This window comes from Ostrinia nubilalis, chromosome 17 (genome assembly GCF_963855985.1).
Source record: "Ostrinia nubilalis chromosome 17, ilOstNubi1.1, whole genome shotgun sequence".
NCBI lineage: Eukaryota > Metazoa > Arthropoda > Insecta > Lepidoptera > Crambidae > Ostrinia > Ostrinia nubilalis.
In genome coordinates, this window is record NC_087104.1 from 14,853,696 (window position 1) to 14,872,823 (window position 19,128).

The 19,128-nt window shown below is 40.6% G+C and overlaps 2 protein-coding genes and 1 long non-coding RNA gene across 4 annotated transcripts; 2 read left to right on the forward strand and 1 right to left on the reverse strand.

Moving 5' to 3' along the window:
* Nucleotides 1-256: 256 nt before the first annotated feature.
* On the forward strand, nt 257-6,689 carry LOC135080146 (uncharacterized). 2 transcript variants are annotated; one of them, XR_010258952.1, is made up of 3 exons: nt 257-317; nt 1,495-5,424; nt 6,598-6,689. It is a non-coding gene; the product is annotated as an uncharacterized LOC135080146 (long non-coding RNA). The 2 variants fall into 2 exon arrangements; XR_010258954.1 differs by having other exon boundaries at nt 1,495-5,428; nt 6,598-6,682.
* A 3,098-nt stretch (nt 6,690-9,787) lies between these two features.
* On the reverse strand, nt 9,788-10,974 carry LOC135079771 (uroporphyrinogen-III synthase-like). The gene is made up of 2 exons (XM_063974373.1): nt 10,888-10,974; nt 9,788-10,739 (listed from the first exon to the last, which is right to left on the reverse strand). The coding sequence occupies exon 2, from the start codon at nt 10,674-10,676 to the stop codon at nt 9,909-9,911; it is 768 nt and encodes a 255-aa protein (XP_063830443.1). The 5' UTR covers nt 10,677-10,739; nt 10,888-10,974; the 3' UTR covers nt 9,788-9,908.
* A 203-nt stretch (nt 10,975-11,177) lies between these two features.
* On the forward strand, nt 11,178-12,169 carry LOC135079772 (uncharacterized). Its single transcript, XM_063974374.1, has 2 exons — nt 11,178-11,608; nt 11,871-12,169. The coding sequence occupies exons 1-2, from the start codon at nt 11,324-11,326 to the stop codon at nt 12,117-12,119; spliced, it is 534 nt and encodes a 177-aa protein (XP_063830444.1). The 5' UTR covers nt 11,178-11,323; the 3' UTR covers nt 12,120-12,169.
* The last annotated feature ends 6,959 nt before the right edge of the window (nt 12,170-19,128 follow it).

A 19,128-nucleotide genomic window follows, 5' to 3' on the forward strand; every position in this document is an offset into this window, starting at 1 on the left:
TTGCTGTCGCGACTGTGCGACGGGCGCCCGCAGTGAGTGTGCGAGCTTGGGGTCATTGGACGGGATTCTACGTGCTCACGGACCAGGCTTTACTAAGTTTTTCAGTACTAAGAATACATTGTCCCCCGCAGGGCCTGGGGCTGGGCGGCGCGTGCGCGTCGGGCGCGCTGCTGGGCGCGGCGGGGCGCGGCTGCCGCGGCTGGTGGGCGGCGGCCGCGCCCCGCGCCGCCTACCGCGCCGTGCCCTCCGCCCCGCCCGCCCCCGCCGCCCCCGCAGCCGCCGCCGCGCCCGCCTTCGAGCAGGACGAACCCTTATAGGTACGCTGTTGTTGTCGGTTCTCATTAACACTAGAGTACACGCGCGGACTACTATAGTAGACCAGGGTAACATATTACGCTATAACTTTTTGAAAACTTGCGCCAGAGAGCTGGCATTTCAGGAAAGCCTCGTTTACTAAATTTGTCAGTAAGCCAGTAAAGCTTGGATCGCTAGCGTCTGCGCACTTTTCTAAAATTGGCCGTCAAAACTGCGGGTCTACTCAAAAGCCCGAAATCACTCGACAAAAAAACTATGAAAGACTTGCAACAAATGGATTTTTAACCCGTGTACCAGGCAGTAGAAAGTCTTGAATACTATAACAGATAAAAAACTAATCATATTTTTTCAGTCAATTTTTTTTGTTAACTTTGGTCTCAGAGTGCAATTTTGGTCCAAAAAAATTACAACTTAAAATCTGTTTATAATGTTTGATCCCAAATATTTTATTTTATTTTAGTTTAGTTATATAAAAAAACTTTGATTATAAAATAACTATAATAAACACTTTTATCATTTACATAGTAATTCTATTCATAAATTGCTTACAAACTGATTCACAGTGATTTTAAATTGACTTACCAGAGTAGGCCGCGCGTTTATTCGTGTAAAAAAGGGGGCGCGTGTACTGCAGTGTTAAAGATCTTTCTCCAGGTAAGAAAGTCCTCCCTTGATCCTTACGTGCCCAGTGGTCTAATTCACGTAAGTCACGAAAAACAGTTCTAAATCCGTATTCACAAGGGTCATTTTGATAGAACGATTACTCGATAGGATCGCAACTCAGTGTTTTGTTGTCGTTAAAGTTTACATTTTTCGCACCGCGATCCCGTCACAATGTACCTACTAAATTAAAAAAATGAAAACTACACTTACGAGCAAAAGTATGGAATCATCCCCTTGTGTTTTGTTCAGAGCGATCTTAAGAACTGAATGACTGTATGTATCTGTGGTATCAATTTAAAGTTTATAGTATTACCTTTAAAATGGCACCATTTTTATTTGTCTTTTATTAGTTATTTAGTTTTTGTGATCGCTCGAAACAAACAGGATGATTCCATATTTTTGCTCGCGAGTGTACTTTGTACTCGTCCTTTGTCATCAGCTGTGAATACTCAAGTTTAAACATTGAGTGAGCTATAACAATTCTACATAAATAAATGTATCCTTTCTCAATTCCAGTGACCGCTCACCACCACGCGCTTCTAAGCGCGCGCCGCGGGATGGCCGCGGCCGGCCTCTACTGGGCTGTGTACTTGTGGAGATGTTGCCAGTTTGCGTGGACCCTTCGCCGGTGCCTCTGCGGCAGTTGCCTATCACTACATGTTCAAACTGAGTCGATCGTTCAAGCCTTAAGGTCAGAAACAAATAACTATTTGATATTTGAAGTTATGAACCATAGACAAACACCAACTTTCGATATCGGTACTTAGTGAAGAGTTGATATTTAATGTATTTGTAATATTACTTCCATCGTGTGGTGGATTCCTAGCGACGATGATCTTTTCTACGACATCAGTCATTATGTATTGTCTACTTGTATCTATCTGTGCCGATCGTCGCTAGACGTGTGGCCGCTGCTGATCGTACTCGGCCGACTGAGACGAGTGCGTTATGCCTAATATTTGTCAATATAAAGCCCTCACTTTGTATTGCCATAAGATGGCTTTACATTTTTATTACTCCTGATTTCAGATCAATATTTTGAGTAAGACTTGGTATTTGAACTGACATTTTCTGAAATTACTGATGGCCATTATGTGAGTTCGAGGCCCCCTTTTGGTAATTGTGTAAGGTTCAAGTCTCAAGTTGTTTACTTAAAATCAACTGTAGTTCATGTAAACTGTTGTAATGTGTATGTTTAAGAGTTGCATGGGATAGGCCATCCCTAGCCCTGATTGTGGTTCGTTGCGGTCACCGACCCCGCCGCCTCCAGTGAATGGGCGGGGTGTTCTATTTGTCTTTGATTCCCGACGTTTGTCGCGTCGTTGGAGGTAGTCGTAGTCTACCGTGTTCCATTTCGAGTTGAAATCGTAACTTGACCAAAAATTTAACAATAAATTAATCGTACTAGGAAACCCTGAAGGTGAAAGTTCGGTCTCGTGTCATCCGCGCACCGCGCTTAGTGATATCGTTGTCATTCCTCGTGTATTTCATAGTGACGACGCGTGACGTCACGGATGACTCGTGACATCACGACGCTGCCGGCACCACAGATTCATTTAACTTGACGACGCAACTAGAATGAAAAATAGATTTTAGTGGGATTTGCACCTAGTAGTGAATAGTCAATAAATGATGATCGTGCTTTTGACCACAATGAGACGGTGCGTTGGTTGTAGCGTTATATGTAGAGTGAACGTAACGCAACAGCGTTGTTAATATAAAACAAGAATAATGGAGGTATCCGTTTACGTCGAACACTGCAAATTCCGATATATTACGACTCTTTCGCGTACACAGGTCGTATTTATCGATTTCGTTTTGCGGAGTACGTTTGGAGCTGCCAATCAAACTAAAATCTGTTGCAAGTCTTGGCCTTGAATGAACTTGCGTCGTGTATGTTAATACGTATGTGTGTGGGCCTTATGGGGCAGTAGTCCCGGCCCGTGGCCCCGCACTGCCAGCGAGCCCGCGCTCGCTCTAGTCCACTGTTGTACGCAAGTCTGATTTTGACGCTAGTCCGTTTCGTAGCTTTAGTCGGTTTACTGTAATTTGATTACGTTCCTCGGGTAGTTCGCAACGATGATCATCATACCGTGGATAGAGTTTACCGAACCGATTTGCTGATGATAGTGAGTTATCAATCCAAAGCCACCCTATTCCCGCTCCGTCTATGGTGCCCTTAAAATTACCCTGGCTATTTGATCATGTCTTTATGTGAATCTTTTAATTTGGTATAACTGTATTTATAAAACGTATAATGTCTTCGAAAAAGAGTATGTACCTATGTCTTAAAAGAAGTTATTATGTGCATCATGCGGGAAAGGGGGAAGTTTTTGTATGATTAGCTGCTGCTGGCGGCAAGCACAAAGGAGGTTCGCCTCTACGCGGTATTGATGAGATGGTTGCGGTAGTTTGCACAAGTTAGGTCCAGTCTCGCCGACGAGGCCCGCCCGGTCCCCAGTCCGACACAGACCGCTGTATACACAAATGTAAAAGGGTAATTTCGACTTGTAAGCGAAATATATTATTCCGTTAAGAGTGATTATTGTTGTATAGATGGGTGAACCATACTACGTATTATGTATGTCAGATCTTTATTTCCTCGTAAGCTTGTACTGGATTGAATCGTTTGCATGATATTTATTATTATGAAGTTCGTAAGCGACATTTGTAATAGTTAGTCGTAAGGAGAATTCGAATATATTAAGAATTGTTATAGGAAATAATTTTATACTGTCTGATCTCGTACACGCTCCATGAGCTTAGGAAGTTTATACTGTTCTTTGGTTGACGTAGAAGACGTAAAGGAGCAGGCTAGCGGCGCCCCTGCCAAGCTGTGTCTAGACAGACAGACGCTAAGGATTCTATGTATGTAACCTATTGGGAATATTTTGCAAATCTAAGAAATTATTCCAATGTTTTAATTTTTTGAAAAATTACTCAACGAATATTGGTTGAATTCAAGTTGTAAAAGTGACTACTTACTACTACTTTGCCTGGCCCATTCCCATTTTATTTGGGGTCAGCCCTCCGCGTCATGCGTCTCCAGGCGGCTCGGTCCTGGGCTGTCTTACTGTTAACTTGGGCTTCTTTAAGGTCTAAGGTAAAAGTGACTACATAGTCAAATCAAAATTATCAATACCGTATTTGAATGGTAATATTTAAACTTAATAATTTGAAATGTCTTAATTATACATGATTTTAATGCATCTAGCACAAAATTAGATTTTAACTAATGTCACAGTGAACCGTTATGAAGTTTGTGTTTTAGTTCCAAGTTTTACTCGCAAGCAATAAGTATCGATGGCAGGTGGGGGCGCTCCAGCCTTGGCGCGTTCTGGTTTCCCTTTAGCCACCTCACTCCTCGATTATTTCCCGTCCTCATCCGGCACCTTGTTACGCGCGTTAGCGAGTTCAGTTGGGCCACCTCGTCATACATATAACTAGTCAACATTTGTTACTAGGGCTTTTTCGTTTGAAATACGATCAGTAAAATTCTATTAAAAAACGCAGTTTGACTTTGAGAAATTACCTACGATATCCATCTCAATTGATGTTAAAATGTCCATGAGGTATCTTACCTTTTTAAGACACCCCTGGTGAATAAGTGATAGACAAACTCTGGTGGATAATTACAAAAATTTCGTACGATATACTCAATAAACAATTGATTCGTATTTGCAAAATGAATCAATATCTTGTTTGGATTAATTTAAATTAAGTAAAACCAGGGAGACGTCTTGATGCGAGTGGCCGCTGCTCGCGCGCCGTAGGCCGCCCGTTCCGTTCCCGACGCATACATATCACGACCAGTTACATTCCACTTCTGTTTGTAAATACACCTTTCGATTCGGAATTGAATAGATTCGTTTGTAATATTTTTACAGACCTTTTGAGATTACTGTTCCGCATGTGTTTGTCTTTACTGTATCGATTTATTCCGTAAGTGACAGGTGTACGATCTCGATCAATGTGCGAGTCATTTTTACTTTTAAATTTTAATGATAATATATGGTTTTATACAATTCTTTGGTTTTTCTGTCACTCCCCACTCCGATCCCTTATCTAAGATTATCACGATCGCAGATATCCGTAAAATTTCTTTAATGGGTTATTTTATACTGTGATTTCATAGATTAGATCTAAATTATGTTATCTACCGATTCACTCGTTTTAAAAAAGAATCTCTTTGAAGAGACATGAAATGCATCTCGTGTGCCGTGTTTTCGGATTTTTTAAATATCAAACAATTCAATTCCAAAGTTTATTAAAGGTACGAGTTTATAAAGGAAAAGTATTAAAATAACTAGTGGCATGAGTCGTGTGTCGGCAAGCGTGAGAGGGGAACTGGATATGGACGCGTACGAGGTGCGCGTGCTGCGCGAGTACTACAGCGACCACGCCTTCTTCCTGTCCACGGAGTGGTTCCTCAAGGTGCTGGCTGTTGTAAGTACGTATTCACTAACATAACGCCGTAGCTCGCTACAGGCAAATGACGTCCACTGCTAGACAGAGGCCTCCCCAAGGATTTACACGACGGCCGATCCTGCACTGCCCGCATCGGTACTTCACCATCCGCGAACTTCACCAGATCGTCGGTCCACCGCTACGTCTTCCGGCCCGTGGCCGCCACTCGAGAACTTTCTTGCCCCAGCGGCCATCAGCTCTGCGAACTATGCACACTATTCACCACTTTTAAATACGAGTATGTAATTTTTACACCCTTCGCATTCGGCTGCTGTGTTTGTAATGATGCATTGATAAAAGTCTATGGTAATTTAGTCCCTCACATTTGTAATTATTTTGAGATAAGAATTTTATGTCGTCATTAGATGATGTAGATGTATTACTTATTGATAAGATCTGACATTTCTAACAAAATTTGTTAGTGAATAAAGTTTCTACTGCAAATTAGTTCCAGTTCCTTAATTTATCGGAGTAGCCTTTATCGGCTATATCTAATCAATTTGATTATGTCGGCAGATCTTCAAAGCAAGGGTGTAAGTATGTAGATTATATTGATTTTTAAAATGACTAATATTGGCGTAGAAAAGACGGGAAAATTCTACCTAAATTTGTTGAAAAAACTCATGTTATCCATCTCTAGTTCTGTTGTTTTGTTATTTATCATTATGCTGTTAAGGTGGTCAGCTGAAATAAATAATACCGACGTTTATCTTCGTTTCAACCTTATGTCGTCTACTGCTGGATAAAGGCTTTCCCACGGATTTCCATAAAGTCCGGTACTGTCACGCATCCAGATATGTTTTCCGCGACTTGTAACAGATCGACCCACCCAGTGGCGCAGTAAAGTTTTCGAGTGCCGACCACTAGCCGGAAGTACTAACTTAGTGTAGACGTTTATCTTTACAACTTATTTCCAGATGCGACTAATCTTACGCCCGTATTCACAAACATTACTATGAGGTCCCACAGTGCGCGTGGACGCACACGGTGACACACAAACCAATCACAGAGCTATATTCAACGTTGTGCGTTCGTTTTGTTGCCTCATGCCAAAAATCGTTTGTGAATACGGTAGTTAATCAATTAGTTAGACACTGTGAGTATAATGTGTGACACGTAATAAACAATTGGAATATGTGGCGGGGCTTGCAGATGGGCAGCATCGCGCTGTCGGGCCTGTTCCTGGGCGGCGGCAGCTGCGCGGGCGCGGCGCTGGCGGCGGGCGGCGCGGGCGCGGCGCTGGCGGCGGCGGCGGCACAGGCGCTGCTGTGCGCGGCGCAGGCGTTCCAACTGCCGGCCCGGGCGCCGCGCGCCTGGCTGTTCGCTGTGAGTCGCTCGCACTGACATCAAAGGGCTTAAGCCTTGATCACACGTACCGAGTAAACGGGCGAGACAGTAAAATGTTTACTCAGTCGAAACAGTGATTTAAACGAGTAGCTGTTCACACGTGTTCTGAAATTAGCACAGTCAGTTCAGTTCTATTGAGACTTTTCTTTTTCTCTAATCTGTGGACGTGACGTCAATCTTGGCCGAGTGGCGGGTGGCGAGACAGTGCACGTTCAGACCTGCCGAGCGAGCGAGCGAGACAGTGCGAGGCAGCGGGAGGGTGGATACTCGGCCTAGTAAGTTGAACGGGAGTCGAGCTACTGTCTCGTCGCTTTGCTCGGCCGAGCACCCGGCCGATCACTCGGCGCTATGTTCATATGCACCGAGTACTCGGCCGACAGCACTGTCTCGCCCGATTACTCGGTACGTGTGATCAAGGCTTTAGTGTGCTCACTAGTGAGCGCGTTTCAAAATATATGAAAATTTTAGTTCTTGAAAGTTTCCGCTAGGGGCGCGCTGTACAATCCGTCATACATTTAATGTAATTTTTCACTAGTGAGCACGTTTGATGTAAACTCACACAGCCCTAAAAAATCCCTATAGACGAGTTCAAAACTTGACAGTTTTAATTTCAAAATCACTTTACGGAGTAACTTTGCTCCTGGCAAAGTGACTTCGGAATTACAACTGTCACGTTTTGTAAATTGTGGTCTCTAAGGAGGCTCGGATTTGAAATACTCATACCAAAAAAGATGTCATGGACATAAAGTATCAAGACTGATGTAATCTTAGAATAATTAGCTTATTTGAACTTAGATATTGCAAAATAGAAATTACCTGATGTAAATTACAAATGAGTATTTTCCTTATCAGTCCGTACATCTACCAATCTATTTTAGTAATCATATTCTAAATTTCATCACATCATTAGTGTGTGATTATAATTCTCATTATAGCAGTAGACGTGCTAAGTGTCTCGACAACAATTGCCTCAATTTCCAATAAAAATAATTGTTGATTGTGCACGATTCCAGGACATCACGGTGTCTGTGGTGATGGGAGCCATAGTGTTGGTGTCGGCCATCCTCAGCGCCGTGTTCTGCGAGATGGGCACGGCCGCCGGGTACTTGTTGCTCGTGAGTTCACCTAAAGCCTGGTCCGTGAGCACGTAGATTCCCGTCCAATGACCCCAAGCTGCCCATCCTTGTCACTCGCACGTAATTATGTTGCTGTCGCGCTCGCACACTCACTGCGGGCGCGCGTCGCACAGTCGCGACAGCAATATAATTACGCGCGAGCGATAAGGATGGGTAGCTTGGGGTCATTGGACGGGATTCTACGTGCTCACGGACCAGGCTTTATAAAATAAACTTATTGGCTTGATTGACGAAGTACTTATACTTACTTAGGGTCCTATGTCCCCTAGATGGGGCAGAGGGCGTCCACAACAGACATTGACGAAGTGCACACTTCATTTAGTAGCTTACCTATTCAGAATAGACCGTGAACTACGTAACGTTAGTCTCGTCGTCAACTAAGAATTATCTGTTAGTTATTAGGGTCCACAAGAAAAAAAATGTAATAACAGTCAATAGAGATTTAACAGGACAGTTGTCTATAGACCATCAACATAAAATGTTAATTAATAATTATTTACATGACTGCAAGACTGGTGTATTATATGTAGGTCTGATATTTATTTATTTATTATATTGGGCTATCAACATAAGATACAGTATTAAACACAATTAAAAAAAATAATTAACAATTAAGCCAAAGGTCTCTAGCTAACTACTCCCACACAAACGATAATAACCACAGCATGCATAATATTATTATTATAGCAGTAAACGTGCAACACAACTTGTACAACAATGTCTGTCTTTCGCTTTTGGTTTTCAATTTTAATATGGCCGCCGCAGTGTTACCAACCATTACAACTGGTTTATTATATGTGAGATATTTTAAAATTGTTATGAGGTTTTCCAACTGTATTGATGGGCACCATCTCCTCCACACAGCCGCTGGGCGTGACGGCGTCGGCGCTGTTGACGGGCAGCGCGGGCGCCACGTACGCGGCGGCCACGCGGCGCCTGGACGCGGCGCGCCCGCGCCTCGAGCCGCCCCGCCCGCGCGCCCGCGAGCAGGACGCCTAGCCAGGCGCCTTCCACAGCCGACCGCAACCAAACACCACAATGGGAGCTCCAAAACCCGGGAGCAGGACGCTTACGACCGACGGCTTGGAGATACATTCATTGTAATTGTCAATTTAAACAGCAAAATGCTTGTTCTGTTCCAGTTGTTGACATTCCACCAGCTCGCACTAAGCGTTTCGATGACTCTTTTATAATACGAACAGCTAGGGACTGGAATTCGTTGCCTGCTGCTGTCTTTCCCGAAGACTATAATACGGGTCTTTTCAAGGCGAGTGAATAGGTACTTCCAGGGCAGATAATATATTATGTACCATCCTAGACTGCATCCCACTTAACATCAGGTGCGATTGTGGTCAAATATCTGCCTTATGCATAAAAAAAAGTCTTCTGGCTACATCTGGAACATCGCGAGCTGTGCTCGTCTTTGGACCACAAGTAGTTGTCAACGGAACTGATCTGCGTGTATCTCACTAGTTGGCGCCATTAGCGACGAACACTGCCGGCCGCTGGACCTGGACTATTAAGATATATTCCTCTAACACAAGCATTTGATTGAGTAAGCTCTATCTGAAAATTTCAGACCTACTGATAACTTCTGGATCAGAATTCTAATCCAGTAGATCCAGATAGGTAGGTAGATGTTTTTCTTGATTTATGCAAGACATCATGGACTTCTTTTGACTTGTTTAAAAAAGGTTTAAATATTTGTATAACAATTTTATTAACTTATAATAAAGCTAGTGTATAAGTTTTGTATTTTATATGTATTCTAATGATAATAATTAGGTAATAAAGATACATTCTTCATTAAGTATTGTTGTTTTATGTTCATGGGATATTGAGATTTATAAAAAACTACATTCTTAATAAAATTTGTAATAACAAAATTTAATCTAGAGTAACAAAATTTGTATAAAACATTTTAAAATAATTACATATTTGTACATGAGCCATCACCAACTAAAATAAAGTTCATAATTATTATCTCCCCTCAGTCAGAGCTGTGAAATAATTCTGCACGGCTTCCACAACACTGTCGGGCTTGGGGCGTGCGGCCACACCCGCGATGTCCACTCCAAAGTTCTCAATCTTGTGAGCTGTAGAGTTGCCAATAGCAAAGTGTGGTATGCTAGAGAGCTTGTTGCTAAATGTCTTGAGCCGCCTATGCACATACTCGCACCCAGAGGGGCTGAAGAACACCAGGCAGTATGGCTCTTCTTCAGACTCATTCAGCTCCACCAGCTCTTGCTGTAAGTTCTCATTTTCCACAGTCTCGTACGCTACCACTGCATCCACAGACAGCTCTGCAGATTCCAATGTGTTCGGCAAAGTTTCAGACCTTAAATTCCCACAAGGAAATAGAAATTTTGAGGATTTGGGATTCTCATTACAGATTAACTTAGCTAGGTTTTCTGCATTACCGGATGTCGCCCCTAGTGCTTCCAGGCCCAACATAAGTGTTATCTTCTGTCGACTCACATCTCCTACGGTGTATGTCTTTCGTGCATTCCATGAAACAAACTTAGATGGGTCCCAGCACTTTGAGACAGCTTCTATTGCTCTGGGGCTTGTTAGTATTAGTCCATCATATTTTTGCTGAAGCTTTTCCTTTAGCTCTTCTGTATTTATATATTTGAACTGTAGAGGTTCAACGAATATGACTTCATAGTTACAGTCAGTGAAAGCTTTCACGTAGTCGTCGGAAGCACTTTTAAATAATATCGCTTTCTTCATGGTGACCTCTCTCATCGAGGAGCGACGCACTTCTTTGTGTTATTACTCGTTACTGCATTGTATTGTTTATGCGTGACCCTGGAAATACAGGAAATCAAATGAATTTGTAAGTATATCGTGAGACAAATGGAATGGTAATTATTGTCGATATACAGGAAATACAGTTAATGATACATGAGATTAAAGGCAAAGCTTTATATTGTAATCAATTTTAAATAGAATTTACCAGAGCACTTAAAACATATTATTTTTTATTAATTTAAAAGTTTTATTTGGATTTATTTACAAAAACTTTCGCGAAAGTATGGTTGACACTAATGACGTTGACATTGACAGATTTATTTTTTAATTCTATACCCAACAAAACTAGAGACGGGCCGAAATCTTTAATCGAGTTTTGTTTATGGTTTCGCCAAATAGTAAATACTATAAAAAGTTTTACAACTATTTTATGAATGAAATACTTCTTGATAGAGATTGTGATAGAGGAATAAATAGCTGTCTTTTTACAAGTCACTCACAGTCACATCAAAAATCTGTACAATACTGTAAAACTAGTTTTTGATAAATTGTATTTCTTGATTTTACTATATGTTTAGGATAGGATTTAGCGTGTCGGAGGTGGCGCTAGTGTTATGTGAAAGAGTGAATGCAGGCTCTCGATGCCTCTAAGCGGGTGTTCGGGCGGGCTACTGCTGACGGCGGTGGTGGCGCTGCTGCTGCTGCCGGCCCAGTACTACGTGCCGGACCTGTACTCCGCCGACGAGCAGCTGGTGCCGCCGCCGTCGGAGCCGCCGCCGCAGTCCGTCGCGGCCTGGTTCGACCTCGCCTTCTCCCACCTCCCCCCGCTAGATCTCTTCTTCACACTCTCGCTGCTCATACTAGCGTTCTTCACTTACATTTGCGAGTGGATACAGAGGAAACTGATGGAAAGACGGATAGTGAAGGTACTGAATGCATTAATAGGTACGATCCTTTGTTTGCACCGTTATGTATTTTATTAACTACTATACATGTTTTGAATTCTACGTCAAATCACTTTGACCTTAATGTTTAATAGCAAAATCCGATAATTTTTGAGGATATTTTCCAGTGCAACTTATTTACTTCGATTAACATTCAATGATTGTAAATTGTCTAGGTGTGCCATACAGAAAAACTTGTTTGTGCGGAGGCATTGGATCTGAACACGGTTCTGGTCTTCCCCAGTTGAACCAGTACCTGGGGGCGAGCGTGGAGCGGCTGCGCGCGTGGGACGCGCAGCAGGAGCAGCTGGAGGCGACGCTGCGGATGGTGGCCAACGCCACGTGCGAGTACAACCTGCTGCTGTACCTGGTGCTGCGCCAGCACCGCTGCCTCGCCGCCAATGGACCACCCTCCAACTGCTTCTTTGACAAGGACTTCGACGAGGATCTGCCTTTTTTAAGGAACGCCACAATGGACGCGCAGCCTGTTTGACTAACGTAGTTTGGGATTCGTTATTTATTGAATATAGTGTTCGAATTTTTTGCGGGAGTTTCCTTCTTTAGTTTATTATGATAGGTATTGGCAATTATCATCGAAAAATATGTTTGCTCAGTCGGAATGATGCAGATCCACCATTTCGCGCGTGATAGACGAAACTTAATAAATGTAAAATGAATCAAAGGGTAAAGGTTGCGGACTGTTTATATAAGTTATGTAGGTAGTCCCTACTAACTACATTATTGAGTCCCCTCGGTAAACTATACCTAAATTGAGTATTCAAAGGAGGCTGTGAAGAGAAATGACATTCCGAGGCAGAACTGGAAAATACAATATACACCACTACATTTTTATCACCGAAAAAACAAATTCTGGGTAATGAGTTATTGATACTGATCCTATTTATGCAAAAAAAAAAGTTAAATAAAGCTACTCAAAATTTCATCCCAAAATTGGTAATATTTGGACACACGCGTCGCTAGCAATATTTACGCTCAACGCGGCAACGCAAGGCCGCCCGTTACTATGGAGAGACATGCGACGTTGCCGGCCCGACGCTTCCTAAAGGCGGCGGTGTACGTTTGTTGTGCGGCGGCCATTATCACCCGCGGCCCCGCGCCGCCGTCTCGCTCGCTCTGCCGCCGGCCGCGGTCAGTTGCGCGCGCGCGAGCTCTTGATCGGTCGTGAACTGTCTTGTTAAGTTAACATTGTATCAATCAAGTCAATAGTGTCGTGCAATTATTACGTTATCTTACCAATTCACCTCACGTGAATACGTGTTAATAATACGTGCATTATTATTCTTGGCCGGAGAAATTGTGTAGTGCGGTTTTGCGACTGTACCGGGACAGCCACACTTCAGCACGATGCAGGGTGCTTATCAAAGCATTGAATTTTGCCGGTCCTAAGGCCGATCTTAAGCCCGGGTAAGTATGAAGGGAAAGTTGAATTATTTTATTATTTTACCTAAGCGCCTACTAAAACCACCATCTAAAACTGTTCGCACCACTCAGCTGTTATGGCGGATCTTAAATTCACGAACTACGAACGACGCGCGATCTCAATTGGAGTTACACAGTAGGTATTATTATTAACTAGTGTTAAAAACTCACAGAAATACAACGTGACCAGGGTGTCCACTGCAAATGTTCGAAAAAATTCCCTGACTTTTCCTGACAATTTTTTCAAAATTCCCTGACCAACTATGTATACAACGTGTCCCAAAATTCAAGGATAAGCCGACGCCACAGGATGGACATAGTCATGCTCATGACTACTTTAGGAAAAATAAGGAAAAAAATCTATCTCAATTATTTTTTAACTTACACAATAAATTATGAAATTCGACGAAAATTGACACCCCTTATGATATTTTACATTACCACGACCACAATTTTTCAATGATTCCTGGTTTTCTGTTTATATCGGCAACTTAAGTAGTGCTGCTGTTCACCCCAACTCTTAAAAACCCCAGAATCCTTGCAGTTTTTACACAAAAGTTAATCAAAATATGTTATTTCCTTAAAATTTTGAACGATTTTTACTTTCACTCCACTTTGACTCATCGTTTTGTAAAAAAAAAGTATGAACACTACTGCGGCAAGTTTTTTATAAAGTTGACGCAACTATTCAAGATTCCAAAATGGTACTCTAAGAAACCTAGTCGCAAAAAAGATATGCGTACCATTTTTACAAGCACTTCGCTTGTTAGTTAAAGTTAAAACATAATATTGCATTTTCATCGTACTTACATAAGTATACCAAATTTCAGCTCAATCGGTTGAGGAGAACTGGTTTTAAATTCAGTTGCAAGATTTATCCCATACTAATTAATAAGCGAAGTGCTTGTAAAAATGGTACGCATATCTTTTTTGCGACTAGACTTCTTAGAGTATTATACCATTTTGGAAACTTGGATAGTTGCGTCAACTTTATAAAAAACTTGCCGCAGTAGTGTTCATACTTTTTTTTTACAAAACGATGAGTCAAAGTGGAGTGAAAGTAAAAATAGTTCAAAATTTTAAGGAAATAAAATATTTTGATTAACTTTTGTGTAAAAACTGCAAGGATTCTGGGGGTTTTAAGAGTTGGGGTGGACAGCAACACTACTTAAGTTGCCGATACAAACAAAAAAACAGAAATATTTGAAAAATGGTGGTCGTGGTAATGTAAAATATCATAAGGGATGTCAATATTCGAAGAATTTCGTAATTTATTGTGTAACTTAAAAAATAATTGAGATAGATTTTTTTCCTTATTTTTCCTAAAGTAGTCATGACTATGTCCATCCTGCGGCGCCAGCTTATCCTTGAATTTTGGGACACGTTGACTTTTCGGATAGATCCAGTTAATTCTGTAACCTATTACTGATATCGTTTGAAAGAGCTCGTGAAGCACTTTCAAGATCAGTAAGCAGTTTTTCGATATCTTGTGTAGTTTAGAAATAATCGAATGAGATCACTTATCGTTTCCACCCTGTATTAATAGCACTCACAGTGAACTGCTCACTAGTCTGCACTCAATAATCAAATCAATAAATAATTATAAAAAAAATAAACATAAGTTATAAGTTGCACTTTCACATCGACAATAGAAAATATATCATTTTACTGAAACAAAAAAGTACAACTATTAAAACAAAAAGGAGTAATCTAGTTATGACAAAAAAAATCATAACATAGATCACTCTAATCCTGAAAAAAAAAACTATATGAAAGTAATCTAATTAAGAACAAAATTATGTCATAATTTAGATCAATCCACTTCATTAGATAAAAAACTAAAAAGGAGTAATATAATTATGACTAAAAACAAAGTCATAATGTAGATCACTCCAAACCTGAAAAAAAAAAATGCTTCTATAGTCAAGATCAAAGGTCTTTCTAGAGCATAAATTAATGAAATCCATTTTACAATCACTGGGAAATTTCGGGAGACAAACAGTGTTTTGGTAGACAAAATTTCAATGTTTCCCTGACTTTCCAGGTGACCCCTCTATTTCACTGACTTTCCCTGACTGCTATGAGCTTCCCTGACTTTTCCCTGATTTTCCCTGACTTTCCAGAATGTGGACACCCTGGTGACGTATTACGTAATTACTAAATTACTGTTTTCGTCCTTTGCCCTGCGTTTAATTACAATTCTTATTACCTACTTGAAATGTTGCAATAAAAATAGCCTAAGATAGGTAGCTAAGTAATACATTATTATTATTCTGTGATGATAACACTGAAAGCCGCTGTTTTGGCAGATCTTTGAATTACAAATTTCTTTTAAAGTCGTAGTAGCCTCGTAACGACACATTGGTGTGTATTCGTAACGTATTCACAGTAGGTAGGTATTTCATTGTATTATTAACTTACAATTAGTGTTAACAGTCAGAATACCACGTAAAGAAGTACGTAAGTGTAATGAAACACTTATTAGAACTCAAAATTACTTGAAATGTTGCATTAAAATGGTCTAAGTTAGTAATAATAACACTGGAAGCGTGGTCAAGGCGTGAGCGAGACAGACAGATCAATGTGCGAGCGCGTACGACTACTCTACTGAATGAACGAGCAGCGGAGTGGCCCAGCTGTGACGCGTAAAATAGGGACTAAAGAAATTTTAATAAAAACATTAACTTTATAAAAATTTTAAAATTTTTTTTTACTTTATAATTTTCACACATTTCTACATAACCTGTTAAAATTTTTCCGGTGATAAAAAAGTAGTGGTGTATAATGATCATGCTCGTTGTCAGGTTTATTATTTGGTTCACTAATAAGTAGTATCATTACCTGTTAAGTACTTAATTGGAAGGTGGAACCTTAAATTGGTCAGCTTAAATCGTAACTAAGTACAAGTCTACTTACAACTACTTGTAACTTTCGTCCGCACAGCGATATGTCTTCATAGTCTCAAGTTGTTCACGAACTTCCTCCGGGGTTTATTGCCGGTGGGCTCTTGTAAACGCATCGTTACTGTTTGCTGTCCGACTGCTCTCAATCTGTAGGTACAATTTGCTGAACTGATCGGATCAACTGACAACAATAATTGAAAGGGCGAACTGCTGCCGGCTCAACATGCCGGGAATACGAAGTGCTTCATTACGAGGGCTCATATTTTAGAGACGTCTCGGGCCCGCATACGCGATATTCTATACGCCGGTTAGTTAGACGTGACGGGAGCCTTAAAGGGTTGCGGTCCGCCCCCCTTGCGGTTTCTGGATAAATGATTCGTCGCAAGCGTGCGTGTTCAATGTTTTTCTCGATTTGTGGGAACGTAATCCTTTTTGTTCTGAAGCTCCTCCTTTTTCCCTTATTTGCTTTGAATTTAAGTATGGGTACAGCTGACGGTGAATTGTGCAAAGTGTTTGATTTGTACGTCAATAGAGCTGGATCGTAGTTATTTGGTAGAAAATTTCCTAAAAGGTATTTGTGATTCTTCAAACCCAGTTTTTTCCAGTAGTTCCACTGTGTGTGTAGTACCTAATCTTAAAAGTTTAAATAACCAAACCAAACATTTCTAGTTGAAGCTGTTGAATAAAAGTAGGTAGTTTAAGTAGACAGTAGGTATGTTACACGATGTCAGAATTTCATAACCCTCAATCTCAATGCAATGCCCTGATTCCATAAATAAAGAAATCCTGAATCTTTTTTGTTATTAAATTTTTTCGCCGACAGAATGACGGTAATGGGGCCCCAATTGTGATTTATTCGGTTCTTACGGCCCTTCCCCTTTACCCATGTTGCGGAAAGAAATGTTTGTTGCGTATTTAATTTACACGATACGTAAGGAAAATAATTACTGGGCTATTTATATTCTCGACTTAACGAAGCGGAAAATCTTGAGGCACCCTCCTCGTCACATTGAACTGACGTAGAATGTTCTCGACATAAGGACTTATAACAAACTTCCGTTTGGAAGATAGGTAGGTACTGCTTTGATCTTTGAACCACACAGTCCTTAATTATGCTTCTAAAATCATATGAATGTTTATCTGACAATGTTTAGTGGAGAGTAACTTTACAAAAGATGGGTCCCGTACCTACCCTTAAAGTTCTTCTCAATGTTTGGTAAATCAGGTCCGAGTCGAATACCTGTGAGTGAAAGCTAAGCTATTTTTCATTAATACTCAGATATTGACTTTCCTTGAATTGCTTCGGTTCCCTGCTTACCTACCTACTAAGTTGTTTAGTACCCTAGTAGCCTCGATATATCCAAGAGTACCTAAGTAGGGGAGGTAACAAAGTTATTATCAGTCAGTTGTTTATGCGTGGAGTTGCGGAAGCCGGGAGTTCAGGCCGTTACCGCGGCATGAAACGAGGAGGGATGTTTACCTGACTTTGAGTGCTCAATTACTTTCGTGTCGTCGACTTTGTAAGCAAGGTTTATTTATTTGAATTAAGGCTTGCTAATATTTTCCGTTTCAATCGGTATATCTTAGCTGGTACTTATTATTTCGTATTGAAAGGATACCTACAAAGTTCAAACGTACAGTGAAACGAAAAAGTGCCTAAATAAGTAGGTACTCGATTTATGCAGGTGTAGTGACTACCATAGCTGGGCACCGTTAATCAAATAGTTAACTTCGTTAAACGTTAAACCGTTAATAAAAAAATTAACTTCGTTAAACGTTAAAACGTTACATTTAGCAAGATTTAACGCAAGTTAACGTTAATCGTTAATCCGTTAACACATGATAATAAAACGAAAAAAGTAATTGTATGCAAGGTTCAAATAATTTCGAAAGCTTGTAGCGCAAACATAAAAGAGGAATAAATTCCGTGCGCGCTACAAGCTTTCGAAATTATTTGAACCTTGCATACAATTACTTTTTTCGTTTTATTATCATGTGTTAACCATAAAATCTGATTTTTATGTATAATAATTTGGGCAATGATTAGAAGTTGTTTCGACATCAGCCACACAGTTTTGTCAGTTCCAACTCCTTGCCAGACAGGATTTTTAGTATAGGTAGCTGCCAAAGCAACGATGACCCAAACTTCATAATCCACCAACATTCTAACCTATATTGGGAGCATACGCTGACAAACTTTCAGCTTTTATAAAATGACGTAGGTCTGGTGTTCACCAGCTCTTAATCTATAGTATCTCAATCTCAGAGCCTTGGTTCAATTACAATAGGTACAATTTAGCACCAAAGTGCTCGAAAAGACAAATCCAACAAACCCAAACTCGATAAGTTTCCACCGTTTTGTTTAGGAATTCCTATGGCCACCTCCTGACTCCATCATCATGACCCTGGACATCATCTAGTACTAAAGTGCTCGAAAAGACAAATCCAACGAACCCGAATTCGATGCGATGCCGCCGTTTCATTTAGGAGTTCCTATGGCCACCTCCTGACTCCATCATCAGAACAGCTTAATGGTACCATAACATTGCATTTTCATCGTACTTACATATTAAGTATACCAAATTTCAGCTCAATCGGTTGGGAACTTCAGTTGCAAGATTTGTCCCACACATACTAACAAGTGAAGTCAATACAAAGCTTGTAAATAAATAAAAAATAGCATTTTTATATCGTTTCGTTTTCTGGTTACAAAAACTGTTGTTTTGGGTTCTGGAAGTTCTGGAAGCCCGAACGTACTTGTCAGAACGCGTTTTTCTAGTGTTTTTCAGCGTGCCTGCTGTATCTTTTTGGTAAATAGTAGGTACTGGATTAACGATTAACGGACTTAGGATAATTTAACGGAAGTTAACGAGTCCGTTAACATTTTTTTAAGTTAACTTAAAAGTTAATCCGTTAATAGAAATGTTAACTTCGTTAATTAACGATTAACGGATTAACGAGTTAATGCCCAGCTATGGTGACCACTCATATTACCTTAGAGAATTAAATGAATCCTCTATGCATATTACTCAACACCGCTATCCGATTCTTAAGAGATTGTCACGGAACTATTTCAGTTCCAGCTTTTCAATTTCAGATGAAAATGTTTCGTAATTACTTAAAGGGAGATAAAAAAAAATCGATTATGTAATACGTAAC